Source organism: Strongylocentrotus purpuratus, unplaced genomic scaffold (genome assembly GCF_000002235.5).
Source record: "Strongylocentrotus purpuratus isolate Spur 01 unplaced genomic scaffold, Spur_5.0 spur5_contig_845, whole genome shotgun sequence".
Classification (NCBI taxonomy): Eukaryota; Metazoa; Echinodermata; class Echinoidea; order Camarodonta; family Strongylocentrotidae; genus Strongylocentrotus; species Strongylocentrotus purpuratus.
In genome coordinates this window covers 1055198-1073246 of record NW_022145552.1, presented here as the reverse complement: position 1 = coordinate 1073246, position 18049 = coordinate 1055198, and the positions used below count along the sequence as shown (strand labels likewise).

General features: G+C 35.9%; 2 protein-coding genes across 2 annotated transcripts in view; both read right to left on the bottom strand.

Moving 5' to 3' along the window:
• Window positions 1–423: 423 nt before the first annotated feature.
• Window positions 424–13361, bottom strand: LOC582718 (gamma-glutamyl hydrolase). The gene is made up of 8 exons (XM_782660.4): window positions 13225–13361; window positions 10612–10774; window positions 9777–9873; window positions 8854–8995; window positions 5775–5887; window positions 4266–4359; window positions 3469–3600; window positions 424–1988 (listed from the first exon to the last, which is right to left on the bottom strand). Exons 1-8 carry the CDS (start codon window positions 13310–13312, stop codon window positions 1864–1866), a joined length of 954 nt encoding a protein of 317 aa, XP_787753.3. The 5' UTR covers window positions 13313–13361; the 3' UTR covers window positions 424–1863.
• Window positions 13362–15496: 2135 nt separating this feature from the next.
• LOC582685 (tRNA-dihydrouridine(16/17) synthase [NAD(P)(+)]-like) overlaps window positions 15497–18049 on the bottom strand; it is a 31261-nt gene continuing 28708 nt past the window's right edge. The window contains exon 13 of the mRNA XM_030991565.1: window positions 15497–17995. Coding sequence (XP_030847425.1) covers window positions 17823–17995 — 173 coding nt within the window. The 3' untranslated portion in view covers window positions 15497–17822. The remainder of the gene's footprint in view (window positions 17996–18049) is intronic.

The window sequence follows — 18049 nt, the reverse complement described above, 5'->3', positions numbered from 1 at the left end:
AGCACTCAAATCATATGACCAGGGTAATAGTTGATCTGTAAAGCGCTTAGAGATCGACGTCTGAGATGTATTCAGCGCTATATACAAGCTGAATATTATTATCATTGATATGTAATTATCGTAAGTAAGTGATTTGTCATGACTTCCTTACTAAGGGGGGTTTAATGGAGTGACCAAACTCATTTTTACCTTTTCACATTCATGATATATGCATAGAAGACTTACAGATTCTTGCAAGAAGCTAGAGAACACACTACAATACTGAATGCATTGCTGACTGAATCACTTGATCTCACAGATTCAAACTGACCTAAATAGTTTAAACATGAGTGAAGACACCCATGGAGATCTTCAAATGCAAAATACTGTAAAAGATGTTATTTTTGATGTGCGCTGGGCTGCTCAAACTTGTGTGTACGTGTACTTACATGTACTGAGTCTGTGGGTGTGTATGTGTGTGTGTAGGTATATGCTGACGTGAGAATTTGTGAATATGTCATGCCCATTCATTAATTCTGCTGTGTACTAGCTGATCGGGAAAGTTAGTGATGATGTCACCCCATTCACAAACACAACTACAATCTTAGTAGTACTACTACTAGTACTGTGTGTGCATTGCGTGCATTGTTTCATGGACTTAAGATTTGATTTCTCTTTCAATCAACTGTGTACACCAATGCTGAGGATAACATGGGAGAGACACCCCTGCACGCTGCTGTGAGGGCCGATGCCATTAAAGTCTTCAGGGTGAGTACTGTGAACTTCCAGATTTCTTTTCCATAACAGATTTTTTAATGTTCGCTGCCACATGTTATTTACAGGAATGTGATCATACATGTACAACTTATCGAGGCATATACTTGTAATGTGTCAGTAACCCATAGATATGTTGATGTGCATGTAAAAAGATATAGGCATGTGAATGTATTTGTATATTGGATCCATGATTTTAACAAAATATTCTGCATTTATTTTTCTGATGAACAGCTCCTGATTCAGAACAGGTCTACTCAGATCACATATGAAGGAAGCATACGCAATTTATAAGTTTGAAACTCTCCTTAAAACACGCTCGTTTAAACAGCATTTTTTAATGACTTACAGTTAGGCATTTACAGCACCCATTTCTCTCTTTTACATCTTTCTACTAACCTCAAATGGAAAAGTAAGCCTATTCAAAGAACTTGATGAATTAGAAACATCGATTTTGGTTTTTTCCAGAGCTCTAAATCCCAAGCTCACTATACAGCTACAATGCTCTCCACTTTTGTGTATTTTCTACTCATATGAAGTAATTTGAAATATATTACTTTGAACTATAAAAAGATTACAAAATATCATTTCCAATTTGTGATTAAATACAACCATACATATATGTAAATAGCTGTCTGCTATAAATTCGTCTCTAATTTTTAGAAATCATTACTCACAACCTTTAATACTGGAAGAACGACCTAGTTGCATTAAGTATTAAAGCCTGTTTAAAGGAACATGATGCCTTAAATATGTCTATTTTAATTTTCCACAAGTTCTTTACAAGCTTTCTAACGCTACACATATATCGCTTTCCAATATTGTTAATTTTTTATCTCCTCTATATAATCTTAAGATACATTTTAGTTTCATAACAATAGCACCAATACCCATTCATTATTTAATTGCATCCACACAAATCGAGCATTAAGAAACATGATGTGCTGGCATTGAAACTGGTTGTCTACTATCAAACCCTGTCTACCTCTTAGAAATAAGTACTCACAACCATATTGAATGAACAAACTCACATGAAGAACGAACAAACTCACATGAAGAACAAACAAACTCACATGAAGAACGAACAAACTCACAGGAACAACGAACACCTTATTGGAAGAAATAAGCCTGTTCAAAGAAACTTGACGACTGAGATAGGTCGATCGGTTGGTAGTTGTAGATCAAATACTTGGCCATCTCTTCGGCAGAGCTGAACTGGTGCTGATTCTTCCGTGCTGGATGATAGGATGGAGAAGAAAGCAAGAGGTGAAAAAACATATTGAAATTAACATTCTTAAACAACTCTGTAACATTCCTGCTCGTCACAGCTGAGGGAATCTTTCTGTGACATTTTACGAACCATTCTCCCAAATGAATTTGGAAAAGACTTTTTCTTCATTTAAATTCTGTGCTTCACTGCCGGAAATTGATTAAAATTAATGGAAGTGCCTGGCCACAGTACAAAAGGGTTGATACCTCTCATCCAAGATGCTATGAGAAGTATTGATATTGAATCTTATTACCCATAATCCTAATCTTAATATGTAAGTATAGCACCATTTCTATGGAATTCCCTCCCAAACTCATTACGTCGTATATCCAATACTGAAACATTCATATCTGAACTAAAAACTCATCTCTTCAAATTAGCACATCAATAGTATTTAAGGATAAGTAATGTTATGATTTTTCTTTTTGTAAAAACTTCATTGTTTTCTATATATGTTTTTGTTTCATCTTCCTTTTATGATCGTGTTATATTTTAAATAATTATGTATATTGTAAAATTGTAAAGCGCATTGAAATGTCAACAGACATGAAATGCGCTATAAAAGAACAAATTATTATTATTATTATTAAGTGAACCCAATTACAAAAAAACATATATATATATATTTGAATGGCATGACTAATCACAGCAGCTTTCTACATTCATTTCTACAAATAACAAAATACTGAAGCCTAGTGTAAGCTAAAGAATCACTATGTCTCATCGAACATACCATAAAATCACTATTTATACATAGAAAACTTGTGCACTTTCAAAAATTCCAAGGGGTATGATCAGCACCTACATGTAGATGAAGGGTACAAAATTGAGTGAGCTGTCTAACCATTAAATAAATGACAAAAATGACAAATGAATTGGGGACAAGAACCTTATACCCGAATCTCACAGAACTGTTGGGCACAAGACCGTTAAAGGGATCTGGTAACTTTGTCTTAGATCCTTTAGAAATAATCCTTGATTTAGCTCATGCTGCAATGATAATTAAAAACCTTTAGGTCAGTAAGGAACTCCATGAATATTACAAGCCGATCGCCTGTCTGACTATCACGATATTAATGATTGGAATTACAAATTTTGAAAACCGTTCGCTGAACGGTTTTCATAACACTACAGTCTATTGGGGAAAACGAGTATGGTAAAACCGGTCACTCAAAGATTTTTACTTTTTTGAGGCACTTCTTGATCATTTTGAAGCGCGATTTATTTAGGGCTTCAATATTACACCATATCACAGACACTGGTAACATGATGTAGGACCGTGTATCTCAGATTTAACATTGTTAAACAATCCCTTTAATATACCAGCAAATGAACAAATTCATTGCCCTGTAAAGCCATAAATCAGCTGATTTTGGAGTTGTTTTAAATCTGTTTGGCGATTGGATTGAGGTACTACTAAAGATTGTTATGGCTCCTAATCCTACCTTCTTCTACAAAGAAGTTTGCCAAGAACTGCATGAGCTCCACACATTCTTTGGAGTGACAGGAATTCACTTTCCACTCAAAGGCGTTCTTCTCAGGATGCCACTGGGTGCCGTAGAATGGAAAATCATAGGCTGAAAAAGAAAAACAGAAAGGGTCCATGATTTGCTGTACCGATCTGTAAATATTCAGTTGCGAAACAATGTATGACTGTTTCATTGGCACGCCTAAACAAGAATTATTAACCTCCAATTAAACACAATGATTTATGATATATAATCTTCTAGTGCAAAAGGGTTCTTTGACCTCTAGAACCAAAAATTTATGTCGTTCTGTTTTTCTGCTCATATAAACTCCAGCCAAGTTTGGTAGAAATCATTGCAACGGGCCTCAAATTATCCCCTGAACAAGAAGTGGGACAGATAGAAAGCCGGATGGACAATGAGGTGTATGACTGTATGTGTTTAATTGTCATATAATGAAAGAGGTTTCAACAAACTACATATATCACCTACATGTAGTGTGACCAAAATCTTCTTATCCTAAAAGTGTAATTTTGTGTGAAATACTGCATCATTCATCCAACCAAAATTGATACACTCAAACCTGTCTACAATAGGGAAACACTAAAAATGGTAAAACAGGGTGACCTTTCTACACAGCTGCTACAATGCAATTTTTTCTCCCAGGGGCAGACAATATAATCGACCATTATAGAGAGGATCAACATTACAAAATTAATAAACAAACAATAAACATACACAGTAATTAACAACAACTAAATAATTCATGTTTATACCTTCCACAGTTGAGATGAACTTTACACCATTCAAATCATGGTTGGTGGAAAGAACTTGGAAGAATGATGACAAGGCAGGAAATTTGGTAAAATTCTGTATCAATAAAAAAGAAATTTAATGTGAAATCAACAAACTAATTGGCTCTCCATTCATCAACATCATCATCATCATCACATGCATTATTTAGTTATCATCAAATCCCACTGATAAACTTTTTTGGAAATACAGAAAAATAAACATCAAACTTCCAATGAATCTGTAACAGGGCCAATTCAACCAGGGTTCAACCCAAATATAAATTGAAAAAGCATGCAAGACATGCTCAAAAATTTCAAAAGAGCTTCAGATTTGTGAGAGTTTCTTGCCACAGGTAACTGAATAAAAACTGACAAAGCAATGAATATTTTGCAGTTAGCAACAGTTTTTTTTAATGAAAATTACTCTTGTATGCATTTTCCCCAAAAACCATGATGGCATGAAAGGTCGCCGTACAGGAAGTAGGAGACCTCTAAACTTTCACTCCAAAACCTAATAGCAAAGCTACCCCATGCATACAGATCCTCGTTATCTTGCTCTAGACCACGAAGAAGAAAAGATTTGTGTGGAGCCCTGATTGAGATGTGTATTTAAGGAAGAAACAGACAAGTGGCTTCGGCAAAAATGATAAGACATCACTTTTCTAATATCATGGCCTCTTATAAAGTAAACACTGTCCTGAAGGAAAATTTGGAATACATTATACAGTTGACCTTCTACATACAGTGCTGTACTTCTATAATTCTATAAGTGTTTTGTGAATGACAGAACATGCACTAAATGGACAAATATGTGAGGTACATAGATATCTAAATGCACAAATAATATCTATTTATTACTAAATTTGTTTTAATGCAGGCTGGATTCCCATCCAATATTAAAGCACCTCTGCACTACTTTTAGCTACTTGCGCCCTATATATAGCAAACAATGCCTAAGTGGTGATCGTTGGTCCACTATGATCCCCTTTTTCTTATGTTAATTGAGAGCTGATTTGATGAGATAACCACCTATCAGTGACCATGCAGGGAGGTAGAATCCCTCCTGACCAAACTAGTGCAGATGAGCTTTAAGCAAGGGAGAAAAACGATTTTAATTGTGTTGATGGTGACCGATGGTCCACTATGATCCCCTTTTTCTTATGTTAATTGAGAGCTGATTTGATGAGATAACCACCTATCAGTGACCATGCAGGGAGGTAGAATCCCTCCTGGCCAAACTAGTGCAGATGGGCTTTAAGCAAGGGAGAAAAACAATTTTAATCTATTAATAAATTTCTTTTCTATAATGGCTGGATTCCCATCCCATAAAGAGATGACTACAAAAAAGCTGTTGATTGCAAGTCCTCCAATCAATCACAAATTTGCGAACTCTAATAATCTCTGGAGCAGAGCTGCGGCTGATATCGGCTAGTTATGATCCATTCAATTTCAATTGCAAATGCTGGGGAACATTATGATTTGTATACTTACTGCTGGTGTTACTCCCATGGAATGAGAGTTAAGAGTTGAATTGACAGTAGTCAATGTATGGATGATGCTAGGTGGTGTAGTCTTCTTATTCAGCAATCTACTATCTTCAAAACCTAGAAGCAAACCACATAGATATGATGTTTAATATTGGAACACAAGAATTCCCCCCTCAACATCAAAACAATCATACACAAACATGTACAGTATCATATTTCAAGCATTATGGACCATTTATTTCCATTAGATTAAAGGGGAAGTCTACCCTGATATTAAGTTGGTTTTACCAGAGGCAGAAAAATGAAGGGAACATGTCAGTGTATGTTTGAGTAAATTCTGATTGAATGATAAATTTATGAATTTTTAAACTGGCGATCGATCAAACAAAAATTGGCAACTCTATGATTTATCTTGTGAGGTCCCCTCCCACTCGATCTGTACTACCGGTATACAAAAAATCTGAAATTTTGATTTTCACTCAAGAGGATTTTTAATCATACATTGACCCTAAATATGATTATTGCAAATATGTTTCGATATGACCCCTGTATGGAAAAAAACCTATTCTGTCATCAATAACAAAGAAAATGAAAGTTTATGAAATTTTATGTATAGAGTAAACTGGAGATGAACTTGCAAAATATGTCAGTGTTACCAATATATGTCTTTGATTGATCGCAACTTTTATTATTTTTACTCAGAATTAGCTCCAACTTTCACTGACCTGTTCCTCTTATTTTTCTGTTTCTATTATTACCAAATTAATATCAGGGTGGACTTCCCCTTCAAACACTCTTCTCAATCCTGTTGATATACAATATTATTTTACCTACATGATATTTCAAATGGAGGAAATGAGTAACCAGCGGACCTACAGCCTTTTAAGCCCTCTCCGAGGGACTTGAGTATCAAGAACTCATGCTTCATCAAAGGTCACTACTCACTAGCATAGTCAGAAATTTATTCTCAATATTCTGAGAAATTCTCTTCTCAACCCATGATATCCTTAAGTAATCAGTAGCTGCATCTACACTGCAAGCAAAAATCATTAGATTTTTCTCACATTCTGGTGTTTTACCGGAAGTTGCTAGAAAAATCCACCTCGGGAGTGTGGTTTTGTTAAGCAACGGCAAAAATTTCACTGGTTATTGCAGTTTCAATGTTTGCTTTCAAAAGCGACAAGTAAAGCATGTGCACAACTTCACCAAAAACCAGAGTTATCAAACACTGATGGTTTCTTATGGGTATTTCCAGTTGAGTAAATGGCAGTTTTAAAAAACCTAGTTTTCAAAATGGTTTAGGGGCTTTGTGAATGGGCTGTGTAAAAAAGGCCTTGTGATGCTATTTTAAAGAAGGAATGGGTAACCAGTGGACCTACAACCTTATTCCTATCCAAGGGACTTGGAGAGCAAGGATAAATGCCTCATTAAAGGCCGATAGAAAATAGATAAACCTGAATCAATGACCCCCGACCCCCCCCCCCCCCCTCCCCCAGTTGTGAGACCTCTAATTCAAATCACAACACAACTCATCAATTGCCTTGAGAGAAAAAATATTTTCAAAACCACAACAAAAGATTTTGTTTGTTTATGAGAGCAGATTATAAACCCATCAAATTTATAGTATCACATGGGTTAAATCAACGTTTCACTTCCTTTTTATCTATGGTCAAATTAACCTTGACCTAACAAAGGGCATACCACAATATGACTGACCTTTAACAGTTTATTTTCAACTCGCAAAAAATTTAAATCTAGTCAGCACTTCATTTAATGACCAAAATACTTCCCATAATATGCATATATGTTAAAACAAACTGTCTTTATACCACTTTGAACATGTACCTAGCATTTTATTTCAAATGATCCCCCCCCCCCCCCCCCCACCCAAGAAAAGAAAAGAAACTCCACTTCACTGATCTTTAAAAATGGAGAGGTCCATATTTGTGCATCTTAGGATAATAACTCTAAATGTGATAGAGGTGATTCATGAATAGCTGTTGCCTCCCCTTTGGAATAAAATAGTCCTCCTTGTGTATCACGGAATGTATCGTTGGTGCATAAAATACTGATTACAGAACTTCATTTATAACTCATCAGCATGTTTCCCGTAATTTGTCTCAATAGGTTTGTGACCTTTACCTGCTTATGCACAGATTCTATTTACATCTACAACTGGCAACTACCATCAAATTATCATTATATGATAAGGAAGATAAAGAGCCACTGACAAAGCACACATCACAAGACTAATATATCAACTCAACACTTCCTTTCATTTAGGATAATATTGACCCAATGCAAGGACATAGCATAGAGTGACTGAACTTTATCTCTTTTAATCTTGCAACAGAATAAAATATGAAGCTGAAAACGGTCTCCTTACCCAATGTTTTTATTCAATTTCTTTAATCCTTTGATGCACAATACTTTTTTTCTAGACATCCCGTTAAATGTATCAAATGCAATGACATATAATTCAATAAAATGGCATTGTCACTGCAACATTTTCATTCAGAATTAAGAACAATTATTAGAAAGGAGCATCTTGCAAATATTTCTGACACTTCCTATAACTTTCACCCTCATTAAAGCATGATTTCTGCATTCTATCATATCTGGTTCCAGCTGTACAGTGTAACAAATGTTCGATGCCTTGATGCCTCTTAGCAGTTTCGATACATACTGTATAAAACAAACATGATCGAACTAATAGAATAGAGCATCTTGCAAATATTTTGGGCAATTTCTATGACACTTGCCTTCGGTAAAACACATGGGGTGGTATTCTCGAAAGCGGACTAACTTTAGTCCATGGTTTAATCCACCGACGTAGTATGGATGGCCAATTGTCCACATGGATATATTTTAAATTACTATGATAACATAATTATATCATAGTTATATTGTTGTTTATTCATTATGTTATTACATTTTATTTCAGTGACAGTTTAGTGACAGATTAAATTATTCAAAAACATATTCATATTAACACTTGGCAGATACTTAGGTGGATTAAACCATGGACTAAAGTTAGTACGCTTTCGAGAATACTACCCCATGATTTCTATTATCAATCATACCTGGTTCCAGATGTATGGGGAAACTAACGTTGTGTGCCTCGATGCCTTCTATGAGGACATCTGTCCCTGCAGTCTGAATCATGAGCTCCTCAAATCCAAGGCATATTCCCCAGAGTGGAAAGAAGTCCCCCTGTTTGTTAGCCTAGGGGTGCAACAGACATTTTGAAAATTTGAAAAATTCTTTGTGTGACAAGCTCGCATTGGATAAGCAACAGGCCACACAGCCTCATCAGGCATTTCCAGTGTAAAAAATACCTTGTTCAATTTTTATCAGTCTATTTTGCTAGAAATTTAATCATATTTCACAGCAGTCATAACAATTTGGAGTGTTTTTTTTTTTTCCCTTCTTTATTTTTTTTCCACCTTAGCTTTATTTGTTTAAAAATTCCAAGCTATTTGGGAGCCTTCCTGGGCTGAATTGCTCATTTCCACCAAGTCGTTTTCTTTTCACTTTATAATACCACTTGCAACATGAACAAAGTTTGAGCTACTTTTATTGCTTGTAACATTGAGCCATATCCTACTTGCCTTGTTTTAGCTTTATATGCCCATCTCACTGGCCCTATAACTGACAACTCTAAGAGCCTGTCACATTTACTCTACAAGGGTCTGAATATGCAATACTTGTTTTGTATTCATCACACTGAAAAAATACTTTCATTTAATAACATAAGCTCCATTTTTTTCATTTTTCATTTTATTTTGGTGGGATACGTGTGTGTGTGTACTAGGTTTCTAGATGTTTCATTCTTAACAATGGCTTGAGCATATTTCCTCAACCAACTCTTCTGCAAGTTTAAATATGAGTGACACTACCAAAAAAAGGAGATGTGTAAAGTTATAAAATGTATTCAGTTTCAATCAAATAATGATAGTTAAGAACTGAGGTACGTTCCCTTTGGGAATTTCTCGCAGAATCTCACCTGAACTGCTAGATGATAGAGAATATGCGCTGCACCGGAATAACCTACTCTCGAGACATCATCCACAATATCAGCCCCTCCTCCTGGAAACAATATTCTGACGAGAAAAGTATTTTTGAAAAAGTTTAAGAAAAAGGTAAAAGCGAATGAGAGTATCATAGAAAGAAAAGGAAAAAGACTCAAGCTCACAATAACAAATATTTTGAGCTGATTTTACGATAAGAAGAAAGTTGACATTTACAGCAAATGCAAAATAAAGTACTTTGGTTGAAAATGATGCCTGCAGCTTACGAAGTCACTTGAGTAATTTGCTTATTTGTAAAGGATATAAATTTTGTGGGGTACTATTTCTTAAATCAGTAAGTTTGATTGATTCTGTGGAAGTGATGCCATCATTAATCGAATCTGACTTGATTTATCGATCCATGAATTACCATCACTCCCCATTTGTTATTGACTTTATTTTTTGCCTTTACTTTTAGCAGGACACTAACACCTCAGTTACACTGACATGATCCATGTTACACTGACATGATCCATGTTACACCTACCTATAAACCGACAACAGACTGAACTCAAAATTACAAGCCCAAATGGCCAACTTATCAATCGGTTTGTTGGTGTGACTGCATGAGCTCATCTTCTTCTTCTTCTGGAAATCTTTAAAGGGCTATGCAGCCTATCACGAAGATGAACTAAAGATTACAAGAGGTGTGAGGAAGACAAATAATTATATCGGGATAAGGGGCATTAAAAGCCTCAGGAGTAGCCTCCATGGAAGTTCTTTGGACTGTCAGCGTACACTACATTTGCTGGAAGGCTGATTGATTCTTACCCATTAACTGACTTGAAAATGTTGCCATAGTATTCATCGGTCTGATTGACAAGGATGGGGACCACTCTAGCGCCGGCAGACTCTAGATACTTTATGTAGGATGCAGCAATGTAAGACGAGCCATACTTCTTTATCGACGATGAACTGCCTTGTGCCAGGACACCTGTACGAGGTTTTGAAAAGCAAAGAAAAATTGTATTTCTGATATTTGCAAGCTTTTTTTTCAACTGACTGGTACATCTTTAATCTGAAAGATCATTTTTAAAATTAACTTTTAGATTTAACTTGTCTTGATATGACTGAACCAGCAAAGCTAGAGTGCTAGACTATATGTAGTTCTAGAATTAGTTGAAGTTGCTTTGGTATTTAATGCTATTGCTGCAGTATAATTAATAATTGTTTCCACCACATACATGTACTCCATCAAGAGCTCTTTGGGGCTCACAATACAGCATACAGGGCTCAACTTTAAAGGTGCCAGGGACACTACATGTAGCTTGGGCCCTCATAATGTATCCAGACCCCTAAATGTTGAACATTATACATAGGGCTTTAAAGCTTATCTGCCGTAGTTTATAGGAGGGATTAGACTGCCTTGCAAGGTCACGGGACAGGTGGTTATCTCATCAACTCGGCTCTCAGTTAACATAAGAAAAAGAGGATCATGGGGGAGCAATGGTCACCGATTAGGCATTGTTTGTTATATAGAGGGCGCAAGTAGCTGCAAGTAGTGCAGTGGGCCTTTAAATACATACAACACAATCCAGCCCCTTTTCAATAAGGTTAGCCTGGAGCTCTACATTATGACCGAGGAGAGCACATAGTTACAACCCTCCCACCTCCGCCACCTCCCCCCTCCAAGTGGTGAAAAAATAGAAAGAAAGAAAAAGTGATAAAGGAGAGAAAGGGAAAGAGAGAGGAGGGAATGAGATGAGAAAAGATGCCTAGATCAAAAAGATGACAAAGCAATTATTTTTAACAGGTGTATTGCATGTTTGTTTGAAAGCTCACTCATGTTTACTTGACTGATAAAGCATGAGTGTTTACTTTTAGTGCTTGCATGTTTGTTCAATTTCATGCATGTTTGTTTCATTTTTAGTGTGTAAACATACTACATGTACTGTATGTATATTGCTTCAGATCATCTGAAAACACAGCAGCCCTACACTCTTCAAATAAAGAAGAATGCAGAGCCAGACAAGAACTATTCACTTTTGACATAGCTTAAAGATAAAGACCAGTATTGGAAATGCCCCAATTTCAAAAAATGAAATAGAAGCTCTTATTACCAATCATGTGAAAGAATATGTTTTGAATAATACATGATGATAAAAATGTTGACAGGAAACCGCCTACTAATTGATATATTTGGTAAATTAGTGTATCTCTTGCCTGTTGAGAGATACAAATGCACGTGTCGCGCACGTGTGTGTAGTCCCATATACATCTTTCTGTGTACAGTGATTCTAACTTTATGAAGACTTGGCCAAATTTCTTATCATTTTGATGATTCCAGAACCTTGCAGTACGTCTATGCTAGATGATCAACCTTTTCTGATTGATTTCACAATGTTTCTTTCACAATGCAATCGCATGGTCTTTAGTTTTAAGCTTTATATACCTCTGGGTTTTTTTTATGTACTGCACATTCCATGACTGAAAATCATTAACAATAGGGTATCATTTTAAAGAGGAAAAAAACAGTTTCTAATAATACTAGACATAGCAGCGATGATTATATGCCATGAAAAGTGAGATACATTTATTAATATTAGATCAAACTCGATTTTTCGACTAAAAAATTGAGGGGTTTTATTTAGAACTTTAGATCCAAGCATAAAGCTAGTCATTTAATAAATACAAATTGTCCCCATGCTATATTTAGATCTATAACTTCAATTATAGACCTTTATTCTAGCTATAGATCTAGGCAAGCCTCCATCACTTAACTTATCAGTATCAAATAAAAATATTATTTCAATAATTAAGAGCTAAATAAAGTCTAGACCCCTAACTTAGTTTTTTTTTTAGCTAGGGCTTAGGCACAAATAAGACTTTGACTAGACTAGTAAGAATCTTAATTTGGGGAACAAGACAAACACAGGATATCCTACACTCCCGTATAGATAATGATGATGATGATGATGATTACCAAATTATCAGTACCACATCACATCATTCATTATTCAGGCACATTTCAGCATGCTCAGGCAAAAATTTAAAAAAATACATCAACCTCTCAACTCCTAATAATAATAGATAGAATCTAGATCTATTATCTAGACCCTATTCTCGATCATCAATTCATAAATCAGACATAGGACGACAAGTTTATGTGGCAAAGTGAATTAAAACCTAGTCTAGGTTAGGACTAAGGTACGGAACTTAACTAGGCATAGGCCTAGACTTTAATACACGGGAAACAACTCAACGATAGGGCACGCGGGCAGCAGGCCTTGCTAACAGTAACACCAAGGCCGCGGCCCCGCACTCCGGGCGGCGGCACAGATGGAGTTCTCGTAGGTCTACGCCTACGGTACGAGTACGAGCGACATCGGTTTTCAAAAAATGGCATTAAATATGTAATTATTTTAAAGACATACCGTATCTTACCTATTATTGGGCGAAGCGGTAGAGCATATGTGCATATTGCTGACCCTAAAATGTACAGTAACGGTAAACTAAGGACAAAAATATTCATAGTGAAAAGAGAGATACGCGATGTCGTCTGCAACAGGCCCCATGCACTCGTACTCTCTAGCGAAAGTTGAACAACAAATGCTCTCGTCACGTGATATGGACATGTGATGATCGTGATGAAAGCAACGAACTCTTAACCTTGGATTTCGATGGATGAAAGACGCCTCAAACACCAGATAGAAAGTGCCTACCGCGCGCGCGTGCGCATTTGTTGAGTTGTTCAACGTTGCGTTATATGGCAATCAGTCAAATTTCGACTACAGTATTTGTTTTTTGTTTTTTCTTGGTATTTCATGGGCGTTTCGGACTATTGTCAGCAACTTTTTTTTTTAAAGTATGAACTTTAATTGTTATAGATTAATTTTCCTCGATCTCTCTTTCATCTTTTTTTATGTCCCTGCATTTTTGTCAGCTAGGGTTTTTATTGAAATTTTTATACCAAATCATATATGATCCGTGCAACAATTAACCCAAACTTCAAAGTCGTATCCCAGCAGAAGCTGTGCCTGATTGAATCAGCCACAAGCTATTATAAATAAATCACCCCTCTGATTAGTATCATGAGCATATCTGTATGTACTTCCAGTGCCATCTATACAACTCATCATCTCTCTGATCCGGCTCTCTCTCTCTCTCCCCCCCCCCCCCCCTCATGCAGTTTCTCCTTTTCTTCCTCAGTACCCCCCCCCCCCCCCCCCCTCCTCCTCTCTCTCTCTCTCTCTCTATTTCTTTGCCCCCCCCCCCTCATTCTCTCCTTTTTCCTCCTAGTTTCATTATTTATCCCTTAGTATGCCCCTCCCCCTCCCCCTCTCTCTCTCTCTCTCTCTCTCTCTCTCTCTCTCTCTCATTTCTCAAACACATATTCTTTTACACAGGGTTTTTTTCTCTAAAGAAAATTTTCTTTAAACTAACAGAAATGTGTCACCACCTGCACTACTAGCATGAATAATTGTATTTTACACAAATGATGTAACAAGCTAATCAATAATCACCTCTGTGTAACATTTTCTTTTATTATCCAGGAATAAAGTTAATATTTTCACAATGAAATTTAAATATTGGACAGGGTAACTTAAAAAGCATTTTCAAAAGTTGAGTGTATGACACTTTTTTGGTCATGTGCATGTAAAAATAAAATAAAATAAAGGAATTAAAACATTTGCTAACATCTGTGTTGTTTTTACTCGGCTTCATATTTAACTTCATATTTGGTTTGATCAAAGATCTAGTGGAGCTTTTTTACTTTCTACAATTATTTACAATAAAATATTTGCTTTGGTTTGGGAGTGCAATGAATGCGACAAAATTCCTTTTGTCAATTTCTCGTGTCATGGTCCTACATATTTTGATTCAATGAGACATTTGACCTTTGGCATTTGACCCTTGATATAAACTAAAGAAATTAATCTTAAAACATGATCTAAATCAAAAATTGTCTTACTGTCGGACATATATCCCTTGATGCAGTTTAAGATTATGATGCATTTAATGCACAATGGAACCTTTTACACTTTCAACAGGCATTCAACTGAATTCTGCATTATGGAATGCATTGCATTATTTTATATTACTTGAATAAATAACGATGCAATGATAGAACAAAGCCTCCATTACATATAATATATAAATACAATAGCCTGTATATATTTTGGATACAAGTAACAAAAAATTGGTTTACATCATCCAGCTTTACACTTCTTTTTCATGTTAGCACCTCCCTTTGAGGGCAATTCCACGGTAACGGAAGGACACTCAGACAAGATTTTTGAACTTCAGGTTCATACTAAAAGAAATGTTTTATTAGTATGTATTAAACTATGGGGAACAAAATGTGTTTCAGTCAAGTGGAAAGCTTCATCAACTTCACAAAGTTTGGATAAACACTAATTAACTGGAAAAACCATGTCCATTTTTATGTCCTTCCGTTACCGAGATAATTAATATGCACATTCTTAAACTAATTAACTATAATGACAATTTTTTGGGGAGAATTAAAGGCACTTATATAGGTATTATATCTGTACTGTTTCACATCTTATACTAATAAAACAGTTCTTTTAGTATGAACCTGAAGTTCAAAAATCTTGTCTGAGTGTCCTTCCGTTACCGTGGAATTGCCCTTGATCAAAACCTATTTAGATCTAGATACCGGTAACATATTAATACATGTGGTAGGACAAAGATATTTTTATGGTAGTGTATTGTATAAAACTTCAAACATTGTACATGATTAAAAGAATTAAAAGACATTGTCGCTATTATACAAAATTGCTGTCATCTGTGCATATTGTAAAAACTAAGCAAAGGTGCCTAGCAGATTAAAAGATGATTTAGTGTGGTAGATTTAGTGTGGTATTAAAACGTTTAACCGTCAGTTTACCAACCCCAACACACCAAACCCCATTATTTTGCTTAGGTATGACTGACCATTATAATAAACATTTAAATTCAATTTGGATCATATGAGACTGAAGCCACTATGGCAGACAGTAGTATTGAAAAAGTACTAAAATGTTGGGTGGTTTTTCTGCAAGAACTGTCTGCTACTTTGGGTCAAGTCCTACATACCGGTAATTGAATTTTATTAGTACATTATATTTTTGGTTAAACTTTCACCGCCAGGTTTTACATGACGGTTATACAGAAATCAAAATAAATGAGATGTAACAGCACAACTCAATTTAGTGTTTATAACTAGAAAGAGAACTGGGGTATCAATCTTCAATGCAAGTGGCTCATATTTCATCCATCTTACAGGCCACATATGATACTAGCTATTTTGAATTATGAGATTTTGATTTCGATTGTCAGAAACATTTTTCATTTGCTGTCAACCATTTTTCATCTTAATGATGGTTACATCTCCATTTTAAATATGAGCCAAAAGACACACATGGTTCACACATAGACGGTTTGAACATGCAACAGATCTCCCCATGGGTTTCACATATTTTGATCATCCTAACGTATAAACATTTTGGCTTCACTCAGTAAAGCATGACCATGATCCAGACAGTATTAACACCACATATTAGTCAGTGTCCATGTGTGTTGCATCATAATTCACCGACACCAGATTGGGTTAAATTACCAAATAATGTTTATGTGCATGCAAAGGGCTCTGAAGCAGCAAACCCGTTGTCGCAACATAAAAATACTCTGACATGCCTTCGTATCTCAAGGGTAAGGGAAATGTAATATCATGATGACAAATCTTTAAGGTGGTAGGCTAGGGCACAGTGCATTACACAAGACTTGTCAATAAAGTGAAGTCCAATCTTTGTGAGTCACAACACCTGTTAATTGGTAAACACCAGAATGGTGTCAAATTCCCTATAATAACCCACTACATGTACTATGACCATTTAAAGTCAGTGGTTACAGAAGGTCTCCATGCTGCAGAGGTTCAAAGTAGAGAACATTGTACAGTTGTTGTCATAGAATTGTGAAGAATTTTTTTTTGCTAAATATCAATTTTCTACATAAAAGATATAATTGGATAATTTAAGATACAACACAGAGTGAAAATGTTAATTGTTTGTACTTGACCCCAGTGCTCACTGTACAATAGGACTGTGGTCCACTTCCTGAATCGTGGCACTATCATTAGTTACGACTTTGAAAAAAAAGTCTTCCTGATTTAGGTTCCTCACTGTAATGATTAGCAAAGTCATGCAGCATACAGTGGGCTTTCCATTATGCAAAGAAATGCCTGATTTATAAGCAGCAAATCGTAGTGACATTAGACCACTCATAGTCATAACTGTCCTACATCATGCAATGTCGAGTTTGCTAATAGTACAACCAATAGGAATATCAATCAGTAAGAATTCATAATGTTGAAATTACATTTCCAACATTACTTTTTTTTTTTCAAAGTCAAGATCAGTGTTGGATCGTATAGTGAGCAGCAGGATTCGCAATCAAATGTTTATACAATTTAAAATTTCTTCTTTTTTTCAGTCATGATCACTATTGGATAGTAAAGTAAGCAGGAGACTGTTCAATCAAAACGTTACAAGGTCATTCTTTGGAAAATGTTACCCTAGAGACATGATCCATTCTGCATTATCTTCATTTTCGGTAGCATGAACACCTCAATATAATCTATAGCCATGCTCTATAATTTCGTATATAGTCCGACTAATACCGGTTTGAAGTTCTTACATTACATCCAAAAGTAAAAATTACATCTAACACTTTCGATGTCTAGAGTTCAGACATCTTCCTCAGACGTGAATTGTCAGTATAAACTCTAGACATCAAAACTGTTACAGGTTATCTTTACTTTTTGGATGTGACATAAGAACTTTAAACCAGTATTACAACCATCGTGAAGAAACTCTTTCATAATTTAGATTGCAAATGTTTTAGAGTCCACAGCCACACGTTTCGTCGCTCATATATATCCCTGAATCTGAAGTATAAATATCTATAAGTCTGCAATCTCAAGGCAATAGGTCAAAAGTCAGCGCAAAGGTCAGCGCACACTACTTCAATTCTCCCGTGATTTAGCCGGAATCTAGCTGCTTCGTCGTCCCTGCCTGTTCAGCATTGCTGCCCTCTGTGTCAAGGTTTAAAGCATTGCCAGCGGCGGTTGTAGCCGTCAGCAAGCCCTTCTCTCTCTGCTCTGCCTCCCACCGATCTGACTTGAGCTTCTTGGTTGCGAAGAGCAAGTGGTGGCCTTGGAAAAAGCAAAATCAAAGACGAAATTGTTTTAATTATTAATTGAAATGAT

What these genes read in the sequence shown, in the direction of transcription:
- LOC582718 (XM_782660.4), bottom strand. Translation starts at nt 13,312, where the DNA reads ATGAATATTTTTGTCCTTAGTTTACCGTTACTGTACATTTTAGGGTCA. An exon ending in ATTTTCAAGTCAGTTAATGG is followed by an intron (nt 9,874 to 10,611) that starts GTAAGAATCAAT and finishes TTTTCTCGTCAG; the next exon opens with AATATTGTTTCCAGGAGGAG. An exon ending in GTTCATCTCAACTGTGGAAG is followed by an intron (nt 3,601 to 4,265) that starts GTATAAACATGA and finishes TTTCTTTTTCAG; the next exon opens with CCTATGATTTTCCATTCTAC.